Source organism: Micromys minutus, assembly GCF_963924665.1.
Source record: "Micromys minutus genome assembly, chromosome: X".
Classification (NCBI taxonomy): Eukaryota; Metazoa; Chordata; class Mammalia; order Rodentia; family Muridae; genus Micromys; species Micromys minutus.
This window is the reverse complement of record NC_137970.1, coordinates 115,741,797-115,760,359: the sequence shown is the minus strand read 5'-3', so window position 1 is coordinate 115,760,359 and position 18,563 is coordinate 115,741,797. Positions and strand designations below refer to the sequence as shown.

General features: G+C 47.8%; 1 protein-coding gene across 1 annotated transcript; it reads left to right on the top strand.

The window, feature by feature from the left end:
- Positions 1-10,136: 10,136 nt before the first annotated feature.
- Positions 10,137-11,614, top strand: SOX3 (SRY-box transcription factor 3; the record flags this gene model as incomplete). Its single annotated transcript, XM_080910681.1, has 1 exon — positions 10,137-11,614. Exon 1 carries the CDS (start codon positions 10,265-10,267, stop codon positions 11,612-11,614), a length of 1,350 nt encoding a protein of 449 aa, XP_080766807.1. The 5' UTR covers positions 10,137-10,264.
- Positions 11,615-18,563: the final 6,949 nt, after the last annotated feature.

The window sequence follows — 18,563 nt, the reverse complement described above, 5'->3', positions numbered from 1 at the left end:
TCCACTCGGTCAGTTGTGCCTATTTCTGAGGTGTTGGAGAAAGCATGAAAGCTGTGAAATTTGAACAAGACCTCTTCCTTAATTCAACAGGACTCCTGATAAAATCTACAGAACAGGATTATTTTCTACTGTGTTCTGAAAGAAAAAAATTAATTTTACATTTTAAGCAAAAATAAAGGCTGTAAGATCTACATGTTCTTACTTGTATGTGCTTCACGGCAGATATGTCTCTTTCATAGTTATTTTATGTCAGAATTAAACAGCAGAACTCTGTCTGCCACAATACAAACCATGCTGTTTCAGTGCATGCTCTCCAGATTGACAGATACAATCTCAAGCAACTGGGACAAACTGTGAAAGAGTGTCTGCAATAAACGATCAGTTCAATTTTAAAAAAAATTCCTCTCAAAGAAGACTTCTTCCAATATTACAACTAAGTCCACAAACATCTGCATGGAGCCCTGTAAAGGCTAAGGAAAGTGAGACACATTTCTCTTCTCCACATTCAAAAAAGAGGGTTCAGTTCTGGTTGGTGTGTAAGAAGTCCTGTGTAAGAAAGAAGGCAGCTCTTATCCAAGCTTGTTAAGCAGATATCAGGTACTGACATTCATACTGGGAATCGAACTCCACAGTGGCAAAGAAGACTTTCAGTGAGCTCAATAAACTAGTCCTACTAATACAGGTAGCAACTCTTCATTCTCAAGCACAAGCCCAGGTTTAGTACACCTCTAGATTTGTGTCTCCTGTCATAACACAGAACTCAAAGCAAACATTTCAAAACAGCCATAGGAAGTCCCTGAAACTGACTAGAGTCACTCTGCTAGAAAAAGAAGAGCAAAGCTGCAAAAAGACTCTGAGACCAGACCAGCTGCCTGCAAGAAAAGAAAACCTAAAGATATGCCTGGAAGAGATTAAAACCAAGAGTAAGCACTCTTCCAACCTGTTGAAGCTGCCTGCAGGCTCTGCAGTGTGCTTTGTGAGCTGTCACCCACAATGAGGGGGCCTTTGGTGGTGCAGTTGTCTTTTAGTCATTTCTTCTCCTGTAAGTGATCCCTCACCCTTACTTCTATAGGTAGCCCTAATAAAAATCATTGGTTTGTCCCCCAAGAGAAAATAAAATGGTAAGCAAATGTTGGGGATGCAGCTTAGTTACTTGAAAGCCCTAGGTTTCATTTCCAGTACCACCGAATAAAGCCAGGCTCATCTGTGCATGCCTGTAATCCTAGCATTATAGGAGGTAAAGATGAAGGTATAGAATTTCAAGTTCATTTTCAACTACACAGGAAATTTAGGACAAGCCTAAGATATATAAGACCTTGTTGGAAAAAAGGGGGGGCAGAGAGGAACAGAAAAAAAGGGGAAGAAATGATAGATGGTGGTGAACAAGTTTGCAGTTGGTGATGAATTAAGCTTTAATGCATAATTTTTAGAAATTTGCTAGAAGCCAATTAAATGTCAGTCCAGGACACAACTGGGACTAGGGCAAGGCAAGGGAGGTAGGTACCTAGGACTTAACATGCAAGCAGGCACATTCCCAGGGTCATGCAAAATCCCCTGCTGAATCATCCTAAACAAAACCCAAGCAAATATGTAGCCAAATCTCTGGCCACTAGAAGCCCATGGTAATTTGACACATCTAAACCCTAAGTCTTGTCTGTGGAACACATCAAACAACTATGTTGGTTTTTAAGATTCTATTTAACCCAGGACTACACTTTCAGGACCTTAAGTATATACTAGCTATCTTGCCCGTCTCAACCCTGGCTTAGGAATTCACTCTCCAGCTGCAGTCTCAAACCTCTAGGGCTAGATGAAAAATAAAAAGCAAAAATAAAGATGACAATAATGATGATGATTATGATAATTGATGATGATGAGTGTACTTTCGTTTTCTAGTTCAGCATCATCTCAGAGAAGCTTGCCCTGAACACTCCAAAATATCAACTCCTGTCACTCTCCACTCCCTTGTCTGTTTGACTCCCAGACAATTGCTGATTCACTGATGCACTGGTGACTTCTATTCCTGTCCCCACTAATATGCAAGTACCATGAGTATTAGGACTTTGTTTAATCCACTGTGGTAACTAGATGAGTTAAAATGTGCCAGGCGATTGCAGATTGATAATAAAAAATATGTTAACTACATAGTGACCTTGTCTATGTTCATGTCCTCCTAGAGCCCGTGTCCTCATTAGCATCCAAGGAAGCCCTTACTGGTGTAATGAAAATCTCTTGCACAACAATTGTGCCCTGGGACATTTCTCCTCAGACATTAGGAACACTTTGTTTTCTTCATTTTGAAAACATGGAAATACTCAGATTCTATTTCTGTCAAAAAGAACGACAAGTAGCCCCTTCTATTTGTTTTCTGAAAATGTTGTCCTTTTGCAAAGCTCTTGTCAAAAACCAGGCTTTATTTGCCATGGGGTCTGGTACTTTTCCAAACTCCAATTCAGTTGCCCATATTATATACTCGATTCCATCTGAAATAAGTGTAGGTGTCGTAATATACAGACCAGACTCACGAAAATACTTGAACAGTGCCTATTCTGACAGCCTTAGGCTCTGATGAGAAAGCACACTTTGCTAAATCTGTCTACTACAGGTCATCTACAGAAGGTAGCAGGTTCCCCTACAGCCAGTAGGCATACAGCTCTAGGGAAAAGGGTGCTATCAGCTGCAATTGCAAAAGGAATGGTCTCCTCCTTGCATACATGCTGTATTATAGGAGCCCAGAGGTAGAGAAGGAAAGTAAAGCAATTTGATTGTTAAGGAAGATTCCTTTCATCCAGCTGCCAAATAAATCAGATATGCTCTCTTCTTTTGGGGGAAAAATGCTTTTAGCAGCTGTGTTCTCACATCCTTTTGAACAGAGTAACAAAGAAGTTAATACTCAAAATCAAAAGGTAAACATTATAATGTACTTGCTATGAAAAATATGGTGAGACGCCATGAAATTGTAGCATCCTTCTTTAAGGAGGAGTGCGCGCTGAAAGCAGGGGCACAGGAAACATTAAGGTAGCAATTTCTGGGGTTGTTCTCTTGGAAACATGTTAAATAGCGACCCTACTGGCTCTGCTCTCTGCCTCCCAAATTGGCCAGCAATCTCTCTTTAAATTTGTTTTGAAAGACAAAGGGAATGAATGAATTCTGCCAGCCCAGCGACAAACCCTCGGCCATTGTGTTATCCTATTTAAATGACTTTACAGTCATGTAAAAATATGTCCTTATTTTGTGAATAAATTGGTTATTTTGAGTTGTAGTTAAAGATGACCTAAAAGCATTTTCTAAGCACCACTGTAAACAAGGAGGTCATAAACAAACCCTGGTTACCATTGCTGCTGCAGTTTCGGTACTTCAGGAGATTCCCATAGCGATTTAGAAAGATCAAATCATTGGTGTTCATTTTCAAAAGAAGTAAAGCTTTGTGAGCCTACAACGCTAACGTGATGTAGCTAGAACATCCGTTCACAGACTTTCTAAGACTCCCGGGCATTGTTCCTCAATGTTTTCTTTATTCTCACTTGTAATATGTTGATGGTTTTATTTTACAACACACCACACACACGAGAAATTTTCTTCTTTCATGCTAGATAATTTTACCAAAATGGTGAAGGCAATATTTTAAAAATGAAATTGTATCTAATGACATGTAACCAAAAGGGCTAGAAAATTTCAAAATTATATTCTTAAAACACAGAGCTGTATAGACCAAATTGTGATCTAAAGGCCACCACAAAATTATGTAGAAATGGAGTGAGCTCTGTGAACAAATTAGAAACAATCCTAAAAGCTGCTCATTTATATCCCTCCCTGTTATCACTTCGTCTGGGTCTTTCAATGATAGACTAATAAATGAGGGGGGGGGGGAAGCAGGGTTTTCAATATGTCTTTTCTTTGAGAAACAATAAAAACATTAAACTTTATACATTGAAGTATCTCTGCACCGAATGGTAGCCCTTTCATGGGAGTCCAGCTTGGGTTTTGTCTGGGTGGGGAAGTAGGGAGGGAGACTGTGAATGCCCCCAGAGTCGTTTAAAATATATAGTATTAGCTAATTGATGAGAGGACTAAAAACAATAGTAAGTAGGGAGCCTGGCTACGAGCCAGCAGCAAGGCTTTATGGTGAAAGCCAGTTTACATTAGAGGCCTGTTTTTCCCCTTTCCTTATATGAAATGAACAGCTGTAATTGAAAAGCAAGGAGCTCTATGGTTTATAGAAATAGGTGTTGTGAAGAGCCTTGGCCGTCTAATTTTCTTCCTATTGCAGGGCAGGCTTCTATTGTCTGTTTTTTAGAGCTAATTTCTTTTCTGATCAAAAGGCCCACGTCGTTGAAAAGGTAGTAATGACTATTCATTTGGCTGAAGCCTCCATTCTCCCGGCTGCAAGCTTTATTTAGAAATGGCTATTTCTTTCTAAAAGGAAAAGTTCATTTATGTCCTCTATAATGTCAATTAAAGTAGAATATATTTTAATTATTTATCCTCAGGAGGAACCTTTTAGGAACTTAATTTAGTATGCCTATGCTATGCGGACATTACAATATGTGAGTGTGGAATGATATCTAGATACATGGGTTTTATTTTATTTTACCACTAATGAATAGTTTATTTGCAAGTAATTAACAAGTTAAATCGGCACAATTAGTGTCACATTTCTTTAATAATATAACTCATAAAAGGATAGTCATTCGAGCTAGAAAATAAGGTTGGTTGTTGACTTTGTAAAGAAACCATTTCACAAAGGGGTAGGGTTTTTTCCCACTAGAAAGGGTATATTGGGACGTTCCTCGCGATGCACTTTCAAACAGAAGCTAGGTTGTGCGGGTGGAGAAAATATGTTCAGAAACAAGGGGAATGGTGTTAATTACACAAACATCATATTGGCACAGCTTCGAGGTCCCCTAACCTACCATGCTTTTGGGGGAAATTGGGGTGGCAGCAGCCTAAAAGACAAAAAAAAAAAAAAAAAAAAAAAAAAAAAAAAAAAAAAAAAAAAAAAAAAACCAAAAACCAACCAACAAACAAAAACAACCAAAAGAAGTGTGGACAAACCTCCCAACAGAACGGGCTTTGTCGCAAGGTCTGCCCCCGCCCCCAGTCTGCTGGAAAGCAAGTCTGGCCTGATGGGCCGCACACTAACTGTTCCCAGTCCACGGCCACAGTCGCGTCCCTGTCCGTGAGCTGCGCAAGCCTGTGGCTGAGACAGGGGCACTGGGGTGTGCGACGTGCTTGTTGGCCTTGCGCTCTCCCACAGAGAGAAAGCCATCGTGGGAAAGTGCAAGCCCGCCAGGATAAGCAGGGTCACTGAGGGCTGGGGCGCACCACTCCCAATCAGTCCAGATCCTTGCAGAGGACCTTTCGTCTTCCCACGGAGCCGACTTCTCTGTGGATCTGCTAGGAGTCTGGGGTAAGTGGAATCCCATTTGTTGAGTCTCAAGTCCTCTCCCAGACTGTTTCCAGTTTGCAATACAGAGTGAGAAGGGCACGGTCTCACTGTTGCATATTAGACAAACAACAGCACATAATAAATGTAAGACAGAAACTTAACGTAACCAATAGAAATGCTGGGCTAAGAAGGAAGAGAACATAGACATTTTACGCATCGAATTCCATAGATCTCCACTTTTAGAAAATGAAAAGGTTCAGTAAAAGGAGAGAAGAAAAATATGGGGCGGCGGGGTAAATGCTGCCTTGAGATGTATTTTTCCCTAGAAAGCTCTACCCAAACCCTCACAAAGCTAACAGGCTCCGCCCGCGGGAGGAGCAGATGAACCTGCACCGAAGATGCCTGCATTAGTTTTTCCAGGGAAGGGTAGTGAGATCTAGTGGGCTCCTACGCACCCCCAATCCGGAGGAATTGTAAATCTGTGTGGGTAACAATTTTAAGATCTTTTCCCTGGTCCCATGGACTCACTTTCCTGACAAGCAGAGTGGGAGGGTAGCCACCCCCATCCCCATCCCCAGAGCCAGGTTTCTTGAGGGTACTCCGCAGGGGTGGGGGTGGGGTGTGAGTTTGTTGATCTGAACTACAGAGCTCCTGCAGAGTTGTGGGAGTGGATGGGGGTGAGGAGGAGGCAAACTGGGCAGTGGCTCTGAAATGGGACCCTGTTCTGGGCAGTGCTTTCCCTCCCTCTAGGAAGAAGGCAATGGATATTGGTTGTGAAGTCAACAAGACTGAGCTGAAGGCAAAGTCTGTCAAAATCCTCAGAATTGCTGCACACCTAGGGAGAAAGAGAGTGGGTGATTAATAATACCTTAACACCCTTGTTGCTAAGAGTCCTGTTTACAGCTGAGAGCACTGAAGTGTGTGGGGCCCAAAGAGACTCCAATATCTGGACAACATGTCACTCAGTTAAGGAAATGAACTGAATTCAGAAACTTGTTTCAACAGTGCCTACCTCCAAAAATCTACAGGCAAAAGTTCGTCACCTCCAGAACAATGCTATTCCATGTCTCAAGGCCCTTAGAAGAGTTTCTTTGGAGAGCATTAACTAGGTTGTTGAAAGCCTGTATCCACCAACCTAGGATCTCTGACCTTAAAGACAGGGAAGCTGTCCCTTCAGCCCAACCCTCACCCCTCTCTGCTGTGTGGGGTTTGGGATTGGGAGAGTCCCACATAATGCTCAAGGGACAAGGGAAAGTTATATCTTTTCCACCATTAGAAGTGACCTTTCTGACCTTTTTACAAAGGATGGTTCTAAAATAGATCCAAGCTTCTTGTTAAGGCCCCCCTCTGTAGCTTGGATACAGTCTTGGCTGTAGCAGGGTAAATGATCCAACACTGCTCTCAAGGAAGAGGGAGACAGAAGTGACTTTAGAAATGTAAGGCTTTTGTCTGCTGGGAAAGATTTCCAAAATAACTTTTTTCCCCATGCCCTCAAACCAGTATTTAGCCCTAGGCACCAACACACTTGGAAAATGTTAGAGCTCTATGGACCAGCTACCACAGATGACACCACTCTTGGGCCTGAATTAGCCTAAACAAACTACAAATACTGCCATCCTCTCCGAATGCCAGCAGGCACCTACACAGATCTAATTCTCTCTACCAGCCCTAAAGCACAATACCAAAAGTACTGTGCAGTTCTGAGGCCCTTTGGAACACCTGACTTCTCCAGAAGCAACAGGAGGGAGGGAGACAGGGGATAAACTAGACAGGCCAGATCACCACAGTTTTACAACAGCTTCCTAAGGATAGGTCCTGTTCCGCCCTGCAGCCAAGCAGCTGCTTGTCTTTCCGGAGTTGAGGTGACCTGGAAGACCCTGAGGGCGAGAAAGGGCTCCTCTGGGTGAAGTTTCCAACTGAAGCCAACAAACGGCGCTCTTGTCCCGCCATGGGTCCTATGAGCCCCTGGCTGGACCCCAATCCGAGGGAGTCTTAATGCTCCCGGGAGCTTGGAGAGGGGGGATGGAGGAAGAAGCCCTTGGCCAGGTTCCTAGTCTAGGATCAGGATCTCTTGGTATTGCCCACCAAATCCCAGAGGCCTGTAAGGCGAGGAGTGCTGCTGAGCGCCTTCTTTCCTCCCGTGTCCTGCTGTATTCTGCTTTTCGTTGTTGTTAACAGATAGAGGGAATATAGTGTGGAAGACTCTAGAGTTCACCTTGCCATCCGGAAAGTCTCTGCGGGAACAGAAGCCACTAAGGTTAAGACACTTCTGCAGACCCCCAATAAAATAATTTGGCCCGATTGGTGTCTTCGTCTTCAATGTGGCAAGGGCCTGGCTAGCTGCTTTCCTTCTGCCCCCTGAACATCCCAAGGGCCACAGTTTTCACTTTGCTTGTCTACTGAAATAATAAATTGTAATAAGAACGTTTCCCTATGAACTGTCTTGAAGGGAATTCGGTGGAACACTTATTTGGCTCTGTCTAGCTCAGCCCAGAGCCACCAGACAGAGATCAGTTTAATCACAGTCACCGCAGAGATGCCAAGAGGGCGAGAGCAGGTGCCTAGTCCTACCAAAAGCCCTTGGCGAATCCGGCCGGAGGATGTAATGTGAAAATGAGCTCACTTAAACCAGGACGAGGTGTGATCAAATGACAAACCACCGCTAATCTGCTTCTGGGAGGAGCAGGGGACCAGCCCCACATCCTCTGTCTTGGGAAATATGCAGCCCCAGCGCTGTCACCACAACGGCTTACTTGGGTCCTAAAACTTGGAAGGAATCCTGACATCTGTCAGGCTACTGGACGCCAGGCTGCGAGTCGGTTGGGTAGTTTCCTAAACTGCTCTTCACTTAGCAACAGCCTCAGGGGCCTGGGTGGGGGGCAGGAGAGAGGGCATGAAGGGGATGGTGGGAGGCCAAGGGCCAGAGCACACTGTTTTTTCTAGGGGACCGTGGGTGTGCCTGAGACAATCTTGAGTCTGTCAGCCAATTTATGAAGAAAACGAGTGCAAGTGGGGGCTTGCTGAATCATTCCGTGTTCTGAAACATGCTTCCCAGCTCAGCCATGCGCGTGCGCGCACACATACAAAATATATCCCCACACAGAATCTCCAGAGACTTCAAACCCCCTACACCCACCTAATTTACTGATATCCTTGGCAGAAAACGACTCAGACCAGGTAGAGTGCAAATGTCGGGTGCCCGCGAGTTCCTCTAGTCACACAGGGACAAAACTGGTCTGCTCCCTGTTGGCGGCTTACTTTTTAATTAGTGAGAGAGACAAGCCGGGCGTACAGGCATCCCAAATCACCTCATTTAGCATTATCATTGAAAAGCTAGAAGCCTGGAATACACACTACACACTACACACACACACACACACACACACACACACACACACACACATGCACTTAAGGCTTGTGCTTTTCTTTAGGTTTCCCACCTAACTAAAGGAGGAGGCGGGAATCCAATATTAAGCGGACACCTTATTTCGGTTTCTGCCACATCTGCCCAGATGGCTTCCTGTTCCCTCCAGCCTCCTCGGAGGGCTTCAAGAGTTTGCAAACGCCATGCCACTTGCTTGAGCTGGCAGCGGAGAATGTCCCGGTTCCCTCTCCTGGCCACCAAGGTTTCTTTAGACCTTAGTCCTTGGCAGATAACCCGACAAATTGCCTGAAGGTCCCGCTCTGCTTCTCCGGCCTTCGGTCAGAAAAGCTATAACACAAGAAAGGAGTAGCAGTCTGTTAGCCCAGCCTGCTGGGGGGTTGGGGGAGCGGCGCGGCTGCGTGCCGAGAGCTGCTCGCAGCGGCCGTGGCAGGTGCGCGGTCGGAGGAGGGGCGGTGCACCCGGAGCAGGGCCTAGGCTCAGCTCCGGCCACCCCCCCACCCCCCAAACTTTTCTTTTACTGCGAGAGGCTCTGTGTTGCCATGAAAACGGATTTTCCAAGGGGCCCGACCCTCCCCCTCAGGAGCATCGGACTGGAAAACCCGAAATGGCCAGACAGCAGAGACAAAAAGGGGCCTCTAAGCAGGGGCCCAGAGCGAGAAAGTGAAGGCTCCTTCACCCTTAGCGTCCCAAACCCGCTCCCCACGAGCTGCGTGTGAGCGCCTCCCCCAGGCACAGACCGAGGCCACTCGCTACTTGCACTCACGAGCCCCCCGTGGAGCCTCGCTGCCAGGTGCGCTCGCAGCCCCGCGCCCCGGCCCCCGCCCCCTCTCTGTCCTGGGCGCACTGGCCCTCGGGGTTCAGGCAGCCAGCTACCACTAATTCCAAGGAGGGCTTCTCAGAGTCTCAGCCTAGCACACCTCCGTTAGGCACTGAATGTCCCAAGCATGCCTGGACTGCTAGAGGTCCCCAGTGTCCTTAGCGTTGGCAATCGCAGGGGTTGGAGGTCCTCGGTGCAGACTGCGGGCGGGGAGCTTTCCAAGTCGGCCGTGGGATGGGGCGCTGGTCAGCCTTGTGGGGTCTGCAAAGTTGTCTTCCGAACCCCGCGGGCACTCCTCTGCCCCTCCTCCCCTCAGTCTCGCTCGCGCGCCCTCTCCCCCACCCCCGTCACCTCCTCGGGTTTCTCATTCTTTCAAACTTTTTGAGACCCTAATTGGTGGTCTCGGAACGGGTCTCAGGGACTCCCGCCTCCTGAATAACTCTCATCACGTCACTCGACCCAAGAGGGGTCTGGAGGGTGAACGAAAGGGCTCCCCGAACTTTTTTCTTCCAGGCTGGGCCACAGGGGGCTCGGTGTTGATTGGCCAGGGCTCATCACGGAGAGCCTGTCAATCACGAGGCCCACGGGTGGTGAGGGGGCGGACCGAGCCCCAACCCTCCCGGATCTGAGCAGGTATATAAGGGGCCCGGCAGGCTTCCCGGGCAGGCTGCGAATGCGACCAGCTCGAGAGAACGCATCAGGTGAGAGAAGCCCGCGCGTTCCCGCCGACTTCGCGCGGAGCCCTTCTGCAAGCCTGCCCTTCCCGCCCGAGCTGCCGGCCCGCCGGCCCCCGAGAACCACTCCGACGGAGTCCCCGGGCCTTTTCACCGTGGCCGCTCCAGCCCCCGGAGCGCCTTCTCCTCCCGCCACACTGGCGCACCTCCTTCCCGCCCCGGCGATGTACAGCCTGCTGGAGACTGAACTCAAGAACCCAGTGGGGCCGCCCACCCCAGCCGCTGGCACTGGCGGCCCCCCGGCTCCGGGCGCTGCGGGCAAGAGTAGCGCGAACCCAGCCGGCGGCGCGAACGCAGGCAGCGGGGGCAGCGGGGGCGCGAGCGGCGGCGGCGGCGGCGGCGGCGGGGGCAGCGACCAGGACCGCGTCAAGCGACCCATGAACGCTTTCATGGTGTGGTCCCGCGGGCAGCGGCGCAAGATGGCCCTGGAGAACCCCAAGATGCACAACTCCGAGATCAGCAAGCGCTTGGGCGCCGACTGGAAACTGCTGACCGACGCGGAGAAGCGGCCGTTCATCGACGAGGCCAAGCGGCTGCGTGCGGTGCACATGAAGGAGTACCCGGACTACAAGTACCGGCCCCGCCGCAAGACCAAGACGCTGCTCAAGAAGGACAAGTACTCGCTGCCCGGTGGCCTCCTGCCCCCGGGCGCCGCCGCCGCCGCCGCTGCCGCCGCCGCCGCCGCCGCCGCCAGCAGCCCGGTGGGCGTGGGCCAGCGCCTGGACACGTACACGCACGTGAACGGCTGGGCCAACGGCGCCTACTCGCTCGTGCAGGAGCAGCTGGGCTACGCGCAGCCCCCGAGCATGAGCAGCCCGCCGCCGCCGCCCGCGCTGCCGCAGATGCACCGCTACGACATGGCCGGCCTGCAGTACAGCCCCATGATGCCACCCGGCGCCCAGAGCTACATGAACGCCGCCGCCGCGGCCGCCGCCGCCTCGGGCTACGGGGGCATGGCGCCCTCCGCCGCGGCCGCAGCCGCCGCCGCCTACGGGCAGCAGCCCGCCACCGCCGCCGCCGCGGCCGCCGCCGCCGCCGCCATGAGCCTGGGCCCCATGGGCTCCGTGGTGAAGTCGGAGCCCAGCTCGCCGCCGCCCGCCATCGCTTCGCACTCGCAGCGCGCCTGCCTCGGCGACCTGCGCGACATGATCAGCATGTACCTGCCACCTGGCGGGGACGCGGCCGACGCCGCCTCTCCGCTCCCGGGCGGCCGGCTGCACGGCGTGCACCAGCACTACCAGGGCGCAGGGACTGCGGTCAACGGAACGGTGCCGCTGACCCACATCTGAGCTCCCGCGCGCGCCCCCAGCTCTTCGCCCCCACCCTGCTCCACACCCCCTCGTTGGGACGCCTTGCTGTTTAGCTTTGCTCGCCTGGGACCTTTGCCTTGTACCGAAGATGAGGAGGACTGAAAGTTTTGCTGTAGCTGTCGGGTTTTGTACAAAAAGCTAAAAAGAAGTCCAGAGCAGCGGAAATGGGACTTGCTAGAACTGTGGGCTTCTGACCGCTGCCCCTCCCTCCCCCTCTGGCTGGGAATCGCTGTGGCATTTGCGGAGAAACCGCGCGCGGCCCCTTCCTCCTCTTCCCGGGTCCCTAGGTTCTTCTGTCGCATTTGAAAATGTTGTCTTGTTAGTTTGCTATTAATCGAGGACTGAGTGAAGTTGACCCCCCTCCAAGAACTGCAATGCCTCCACCCCCAGTCGCATTGCTTCTGTTTTCCTCTGGCTTTTTTTTTTCCTTGGGGGGGGGGTGCTGACCGCGCCAATCAGCGCGACAGCTAAAGCCAATGTTAATTTATAGCCAGGTGTGCGTGTGTTTCCCGCCTCGCCGCCCCTGGCCGCGGGACAGCTTCTGTCCAGTGCGCATTTAGGCTGTTGAGTTTGTGATTTCTGCAGTGATCTACTTGCTGTTTCGTGTACGCATTTCGTTCGGGTGATGGGGAAGGGGCTATTTTGTTCCAGGTTTTTTCAAGGTTTTACTCTTAATTCCTAAGTGAGAGATCAATAAATTTTATAACCAACATGCTGGAGTCCTCATAATTTTGCGAGTCCGAAATTTTAAGTGCGGGTTGGGAATGGAGATACTTTTAGTTTTATAACTGAGTTTGCAGACCTGGGTTTGGGGAGGGGCGAGCATAATGTTAAATTATTTATTTTAAAACAACAGCTCCCAATACTTTCAAATGAGAACTAGTCTCAAGTGGACAAAACCTGTGTTTTGGAAGCACCCACCCAGAGGCAGCCCACGCTATCTGAGCCGCACACCCCGTGCGCAGTCCTGCACTTGTTGATTGCAGTGGTGAGTGTCTGCTTCCGCAGCCATGCGGGGTGGGACACAGACACCTGCAGCTGCAAAGGCTTACCAAAAGCAGGGCACTTTTACCTCGGTGCATCGGGGCGGGAAGAAAGACTCTCTGAGTTGAAATATTTACAAAACGAAGGCCCCTCTGAAATCTCCAAGATCGTCTTTAAAATAAATGGTTACAGGCGTTCCCATCAGAAAATGAGTATTTCTATCGTGGTAGCTAAAAAGATTTGGTTTTAGAAGTTACACCGCAGATGGGTAAAAGTTCTAGAACTCCTCTGAAGGCATGCTTTGAACTTGTCAAAGCAGTTTACTTATTTGTTTTCTAGAAAGATGCCCCCTCTCACGTGGAGCCTAGAGCTTGGTTTTTACTCCCCCTTTCCTGTTCTGTTCCATCCCGTAACCACTGAGCATTCCATTTTAAGGGTCCTTGGTTTCACACGGAGCCCCAGCGTATGTTTGGAGCCCAGGAAGGAAACAAATAGAACCCGTGTTTTTAACCCCCTCCTCAGCTGTTTGAGGTGATTTCCTTAATCCCTTTAATCCTGTTACCTCGCTATCCCAGAATAACTAAACTCAGCTTTTCCAATAAGCTTGGCCTGGTGCACTGTTTTTATCTTCACCCACTCCTGACCACAGGTTTCTTTGCTTGAGGTCTGTTGGGACCCTAGGCGACAGTCCTCTGTAAATTGGTCCAAATTCCACGTTTCCAGCCGGCTTCCTTTGTGTGGACCAGCCATTCACCTGCGGGTCTGGGCGGGCCCCAGGGGGAGGGGCTGGGGGGGTTCTGAGGCTTCGGGGGTCGTGCCCGCTTTTTACACATCACTGCAGATCCTGGAGACTAAAGCCACCCCGCCTCTCCAAGAAAGGTCGGGTCTCCCTGGGAAGACGTTTGCACAGCCATCCCCACCCCGGACACTCACCCCATCCCCCACTGTCCAGCATGGGGTGGGAGGGGGCAGCGTTGATTTACTGATGCAGTCCCATCAGCCTCCTCGCAGGGCTCTTCCTGGGCCTGCTGTGTTCAGACTGGGCCTCTTCTCTCCTCTCCTCATTCTAAAGCCATAGACCTCAAGCCCCTCTTGACCGATGGCAGCGTCCATCATTTAGTGCGGTGATTGGAGCAAAGAGACGGGCTGCCTGATGGGTGACCCTCTCCTCCATCCCGCCCCACCCCCACCCCGCCAACGTCCCAGTGGGAAACTTGTCATATCTACCACCATATTCCAATCTTTCGGTCTTTGGCCTTAAATCTGCTTAAAGTTATTCTAGATTTTGCTCTAAAATGACTCCAGGAAAGGGTGGGGTACAAACAAGCAATGCCCCCCACTGAGGGGGCGGTGGCAGAGGGGGGGAATAAACTCTGACACCGCTACTTTGGAAGAGCTCATTGTACTGCTGCCTTAGAAGTGCCAGGGTCACCCTTTTAGCCTGTTGCATCTCTCTCTCTCTCTCTCTCTCTCTCTCTCTCTCTCTCTCTCTCTCAATCCCTCTCTCAATATCCATAGCTTTGTGCTCTACTTTGTCTGATTTCCAAATTGCCTTTAAGAAGAGAAAAGATTTCATCAATCAGCACATTTGGGGAATTTAAATTCAGATGGAAGATAATGTTTTTAAACTTCATCACTACAGAAGAGAACTAGCCTGATTTGGAATGAAGCTGCTGTTCTCTAACCCAGAGCATTCACACCAGAATCTGTTCTCTACACTGCTAGGTCTACCAAGGACTGGTCCTTAATCTGTTTTTATAGAGTTGTATTTCTGATAAGGCTTAATTCAAAACAGCAACACAATCAACATGTGCCCAGACTGCAACCCCTTCGGCCTTCTCTGGCAGCTTTGGTCACCCAAAGGGGAAATGACAGTGTTCAAGGCTGCCTAGCTAGATCCAAATACAGCCGAGTGGAACGGGATTTTAGGAGCACAGGGAAGGCTTCTTTTTGCTCTGCCTGCCACAAAAGGAAGACCGAAGCCAAGGAATGCTCAGCCCCAACTGCCTCTGCAGCCAAAATCCAGGAAGCCCTCTGGAGAAAAGAGGTAACTCTAGATGTGGAGACAGTTAGTAGGCTCTGCTTGGGCTATGGCAAGTGCTGGGGCAACAGATCCTTTAGGACACAAAGGAGGAAGTCCAGTGTCTTTTAGTTTCCTTGCCAGGACCACAGCTATTTAGTCTCTATTATCCTGCTATTTACTTTCTTGTCCTGTGACTCCGTCGTTTTCCTTATTAATTCCCCTCCTAGAAGTCCACAGGGGGTGGGGCTGGATATTCAAAGTGCAGGCCGGGAGTGATAAGCAACCTTGTCTGTCATAGCTGCTCTTACACAGCTTGCATGTTACAACCACCTCAAGTGTCCAGGAAACAGTTAATATGATTTTTAAAAAAGGCTGCTGTGTAAGTATCACAGTCTTTTATAGAGTGATTTACATAACACACTAAACCATCTTAATACCAAGTAAAGAGAACAATATGCCAGAACTTTTATTTAGCAAGTATGAATTTGACTATTTAAAAATAAGTATATATGACAGGAACCATGCAAAAAGGATAGTAGTATGGATCTTAGCAAGTCTTCTTTATATTCTCTAGTTTTCTCTAATATGATGTATTTCGGTTATCAGGAGAAAAGGTAAGTTTAAAATACATGCCTTCCCCATCATGAACACTGAATTGCATCTCTTCTAAAAGAAAGTCCTAGCCTTTTCTTCAGCTGTTTTGGGGGATAGGAGGGAGACAAGGAGCCACAGGAGGAGTAATCCTCTAGCTTTTCTCCAGGGCTGAGGCTGCAGTTAATAGAAGCAGGAGGAGCTCAGCAGTGCAACCCCCTGCCAGGTCCCCTTCTCAGAAAGCAGGAACAGAAGCAGATTAGCAAGTGGCTCATCATTCTTCAGACTCACTCACTGGAGAAAAAGACCTCTTTGGAGTCATGCCTAACAGCCTTGGATTGCAAGGAGCAGGGGCCACCAAGGTACCCTAGGATCTATGATCACAGGTGCTCCAGCAGCTCTTGCTGCCTTCTTGGGAGGAGCAGAGAGGACTCTGAGAATGGGATAGTGGTTGGGAGAGAAGAGACTAGGTGAGCAGCATTGTCAGCCTGTCACCTCCATCTTCATCCATCTCTCCACCATCACTGCCTGGCCTTCCACCTGGTCTCTGGGCTTCCATTCTGCTGCCTCTGCCCCAAACCAGCTCTCTAGCATATGCCCATGCATCCTATTATGGTATTTCCTTTTGCAAGGAAGTTTCTGGTAGCTTCCAGTACAGAGATTTTAGGAGGGGAAATCCTAACTGCTCCAAAGTTTCGTGTGATCCAGTTTCTCTCTACCTTTCTGAGATTAACTACCTCTATTTTACATTTTCACCTCCATCTGATTTCCTTCAGCCCATCACATGAAGCACAGATTTCCTTACAACTAATAAAACTTTCTATCAAAAATGAATGTTTCTCCCTCCCAGAGGGTTGGCTTTCAAGCTTGCTGTTTCCCTATGTTTGGAAAATTCCTTCTCACGCTCTTCCCTCAGACTCCAGCATTCTTCAGAAAAAAAAAATCCCACTTCAAGTATCACTTCTTCTAGGAAGCTTTCCATGATTCCTGCATTTTAAATATATCCCAGTTCCTTATTATGAGCTCTCCAAACACTTAGTGCCTCTCTCCTAAGCATTGATGTGTGTGTGTATGTGGTTGTCTTAGTTAAGGTTTTACTGCTGGGAACAGACACCATGACATATAAAGACAATATGTAATTGGGGCTGGGTTACAAGTTCAAAGGTTGAGTCCATTACCATCCAGGCAGAAACATGGCAGCCCCCAGGCAGGAAGGGTTCAGGAGGAGCTGAGAGTTCTACTTCCTGTTCCTAAAGCAAACAGAAGACTGGCTATCAGTCATCTAAGATGAGGGTCTTAAAGCCCACATCCATAGTGACACACTACTCCAACAAGGCCACACCTACTTCAACAGTGCCACACCTCCTAATAGTGTCACTTCTGTGACCAAGCATATACAAACCACCACAGTGGTCATTTTATATTTATTTGTGAGATGCTGTCTTCTGTTTCTGTCCAAGTGTGTAAGTTCCATCCATGAGGGCAAAGACTGTGTCTAGTTTTCACACCAATACACAGCATGGTGCTTCTGCCATTATAGGCTCTCAAGAATATATATGAAGTGTTGCTGCATATTTAGGATGGCAGTTCTGTGGGTTTGAAGCTCTTGGATGGTTTAAGTGTGAGTTTCAGTGTAATCGCCATACCGGTATACACATGTAATCCCTGTATAGAAGAGGATGCAGAAAGTTCAGGAGTTCAAGGCCAGTCTGGGCTATATGAGAGAACTGCCTCCAAAAAGATGTCCTCTCACCTCCACACATACAAGATGGCACGCATACACCTCACCACGCATACGTACAGAAAAGAAGAAATACTTTTAAAGCAGATAAATTAGACTTTGTCCGAATAAAAAGTTGGTTTTGTTCGCTTGCTTGTTTTGATTGATTGGCCTCATTTCAGAGGAAACCATCAAGAAAGTGCAAAGCAAAACAACACACAGAATGGAAGAAAGTGTGTTCGTAAATAAGGCATTGGTTCAGGCTTTAGATTTAGACCATGTAGAGAATACAAAAATAAACAGTACAAAGACAACTACTTTTAAAAAAGGGAAGGGAATTGAATATATTTTTTTCAGAAGGAAGTGTACAAATGCACACTAACCTGGGGACAGATGCTCAGCACCAACTTCATATGTGTGTGGTTATAAAATAGTTTTAAAATAGACAACAGTAGTCTTGCTGAGGGTGTGGAGAAATTGGGGTTCTTACATAGTACTGATGAAAGTGAGAGAAACAAACCTTAAAAACAGTCTGGCAGTTCCAGGGGTTAAACCAAACTTCGCCAGCAGTCAGCAGTTTCCCAAGTAAGAAAAGTTAGAAAAAAGGAACATATATCCATGTAAAATGTATATGTCCGTATTCTACCATTATTACTCATATTACTCCAATGGGATAAACAACCTACTTATTTATTTGCTGATTAGGAGATAAATCTAGTGTGAGCTTTTGGGGGGGGGGACTGAAAACTACAAATGGAATGTCAAAGTCAAAGGAACCCAGAGATTAATTAAAGCATCTCTCAGTGATCAAATATGGAATCATTTGAACATCAAAATAATTAAAATAATACTGAACCATAACCCAAAGTATAAAAATTTCCAGGTGCCCATACTGATAGAAATCAAAACAACTAAATAAACATGTGAAGAGATGAGAAGAGGGGTTACAGGACAATTCTAAGTAATAGACATCAATAGTCTGACTTCAGGGAGGTGGAGTGCAGCTCCCTACCTCCGAAATTCAGGCTCATGCTCTGACTACTTCCCAAAAAATAGAGTAAGGGAAGGGAGGACATGTAAGGTCATACTAAAACGGTACAACAAACATGACCTCCACCACACTGTCAAAGTCGGTATCAATTATTGACAGATAACATATGTTCTTCATGTAATGCACTGGAAACAGAACTGTACTTCTGTTGTCTTCCAAAAATTCATAATCCCAAGCTCATCCTGGTAATGCAACAAATCTTTTGTTGTTGTTGTTTTGTTTTTGAAATAGGGTTTCACTATGTAACTCTTACTGTCCAGAACCTCACTATATAAGACAAGTTGGCCTCAATTCATAAGGATCCTCTGCCTCCCAACTGCTGGTTATAAACATCAGATATTAATTCTAAAAAATGCCGAATCAATACTTCTCCAATTTGTCAAAGTCATCAAGAATAGGTAATAAACTCTCACATTTAAGACTTACCTAAGAAAATAAGACGACTACTAAGTGTATAAGACGTTGACTTTATTAATAATAATATGTTAACATTGGCTCATTAATTATTACAAAAGAAGGCTGGGAGTATAGCTCGATTCCTAGGGTGCTTTTGTAGCTT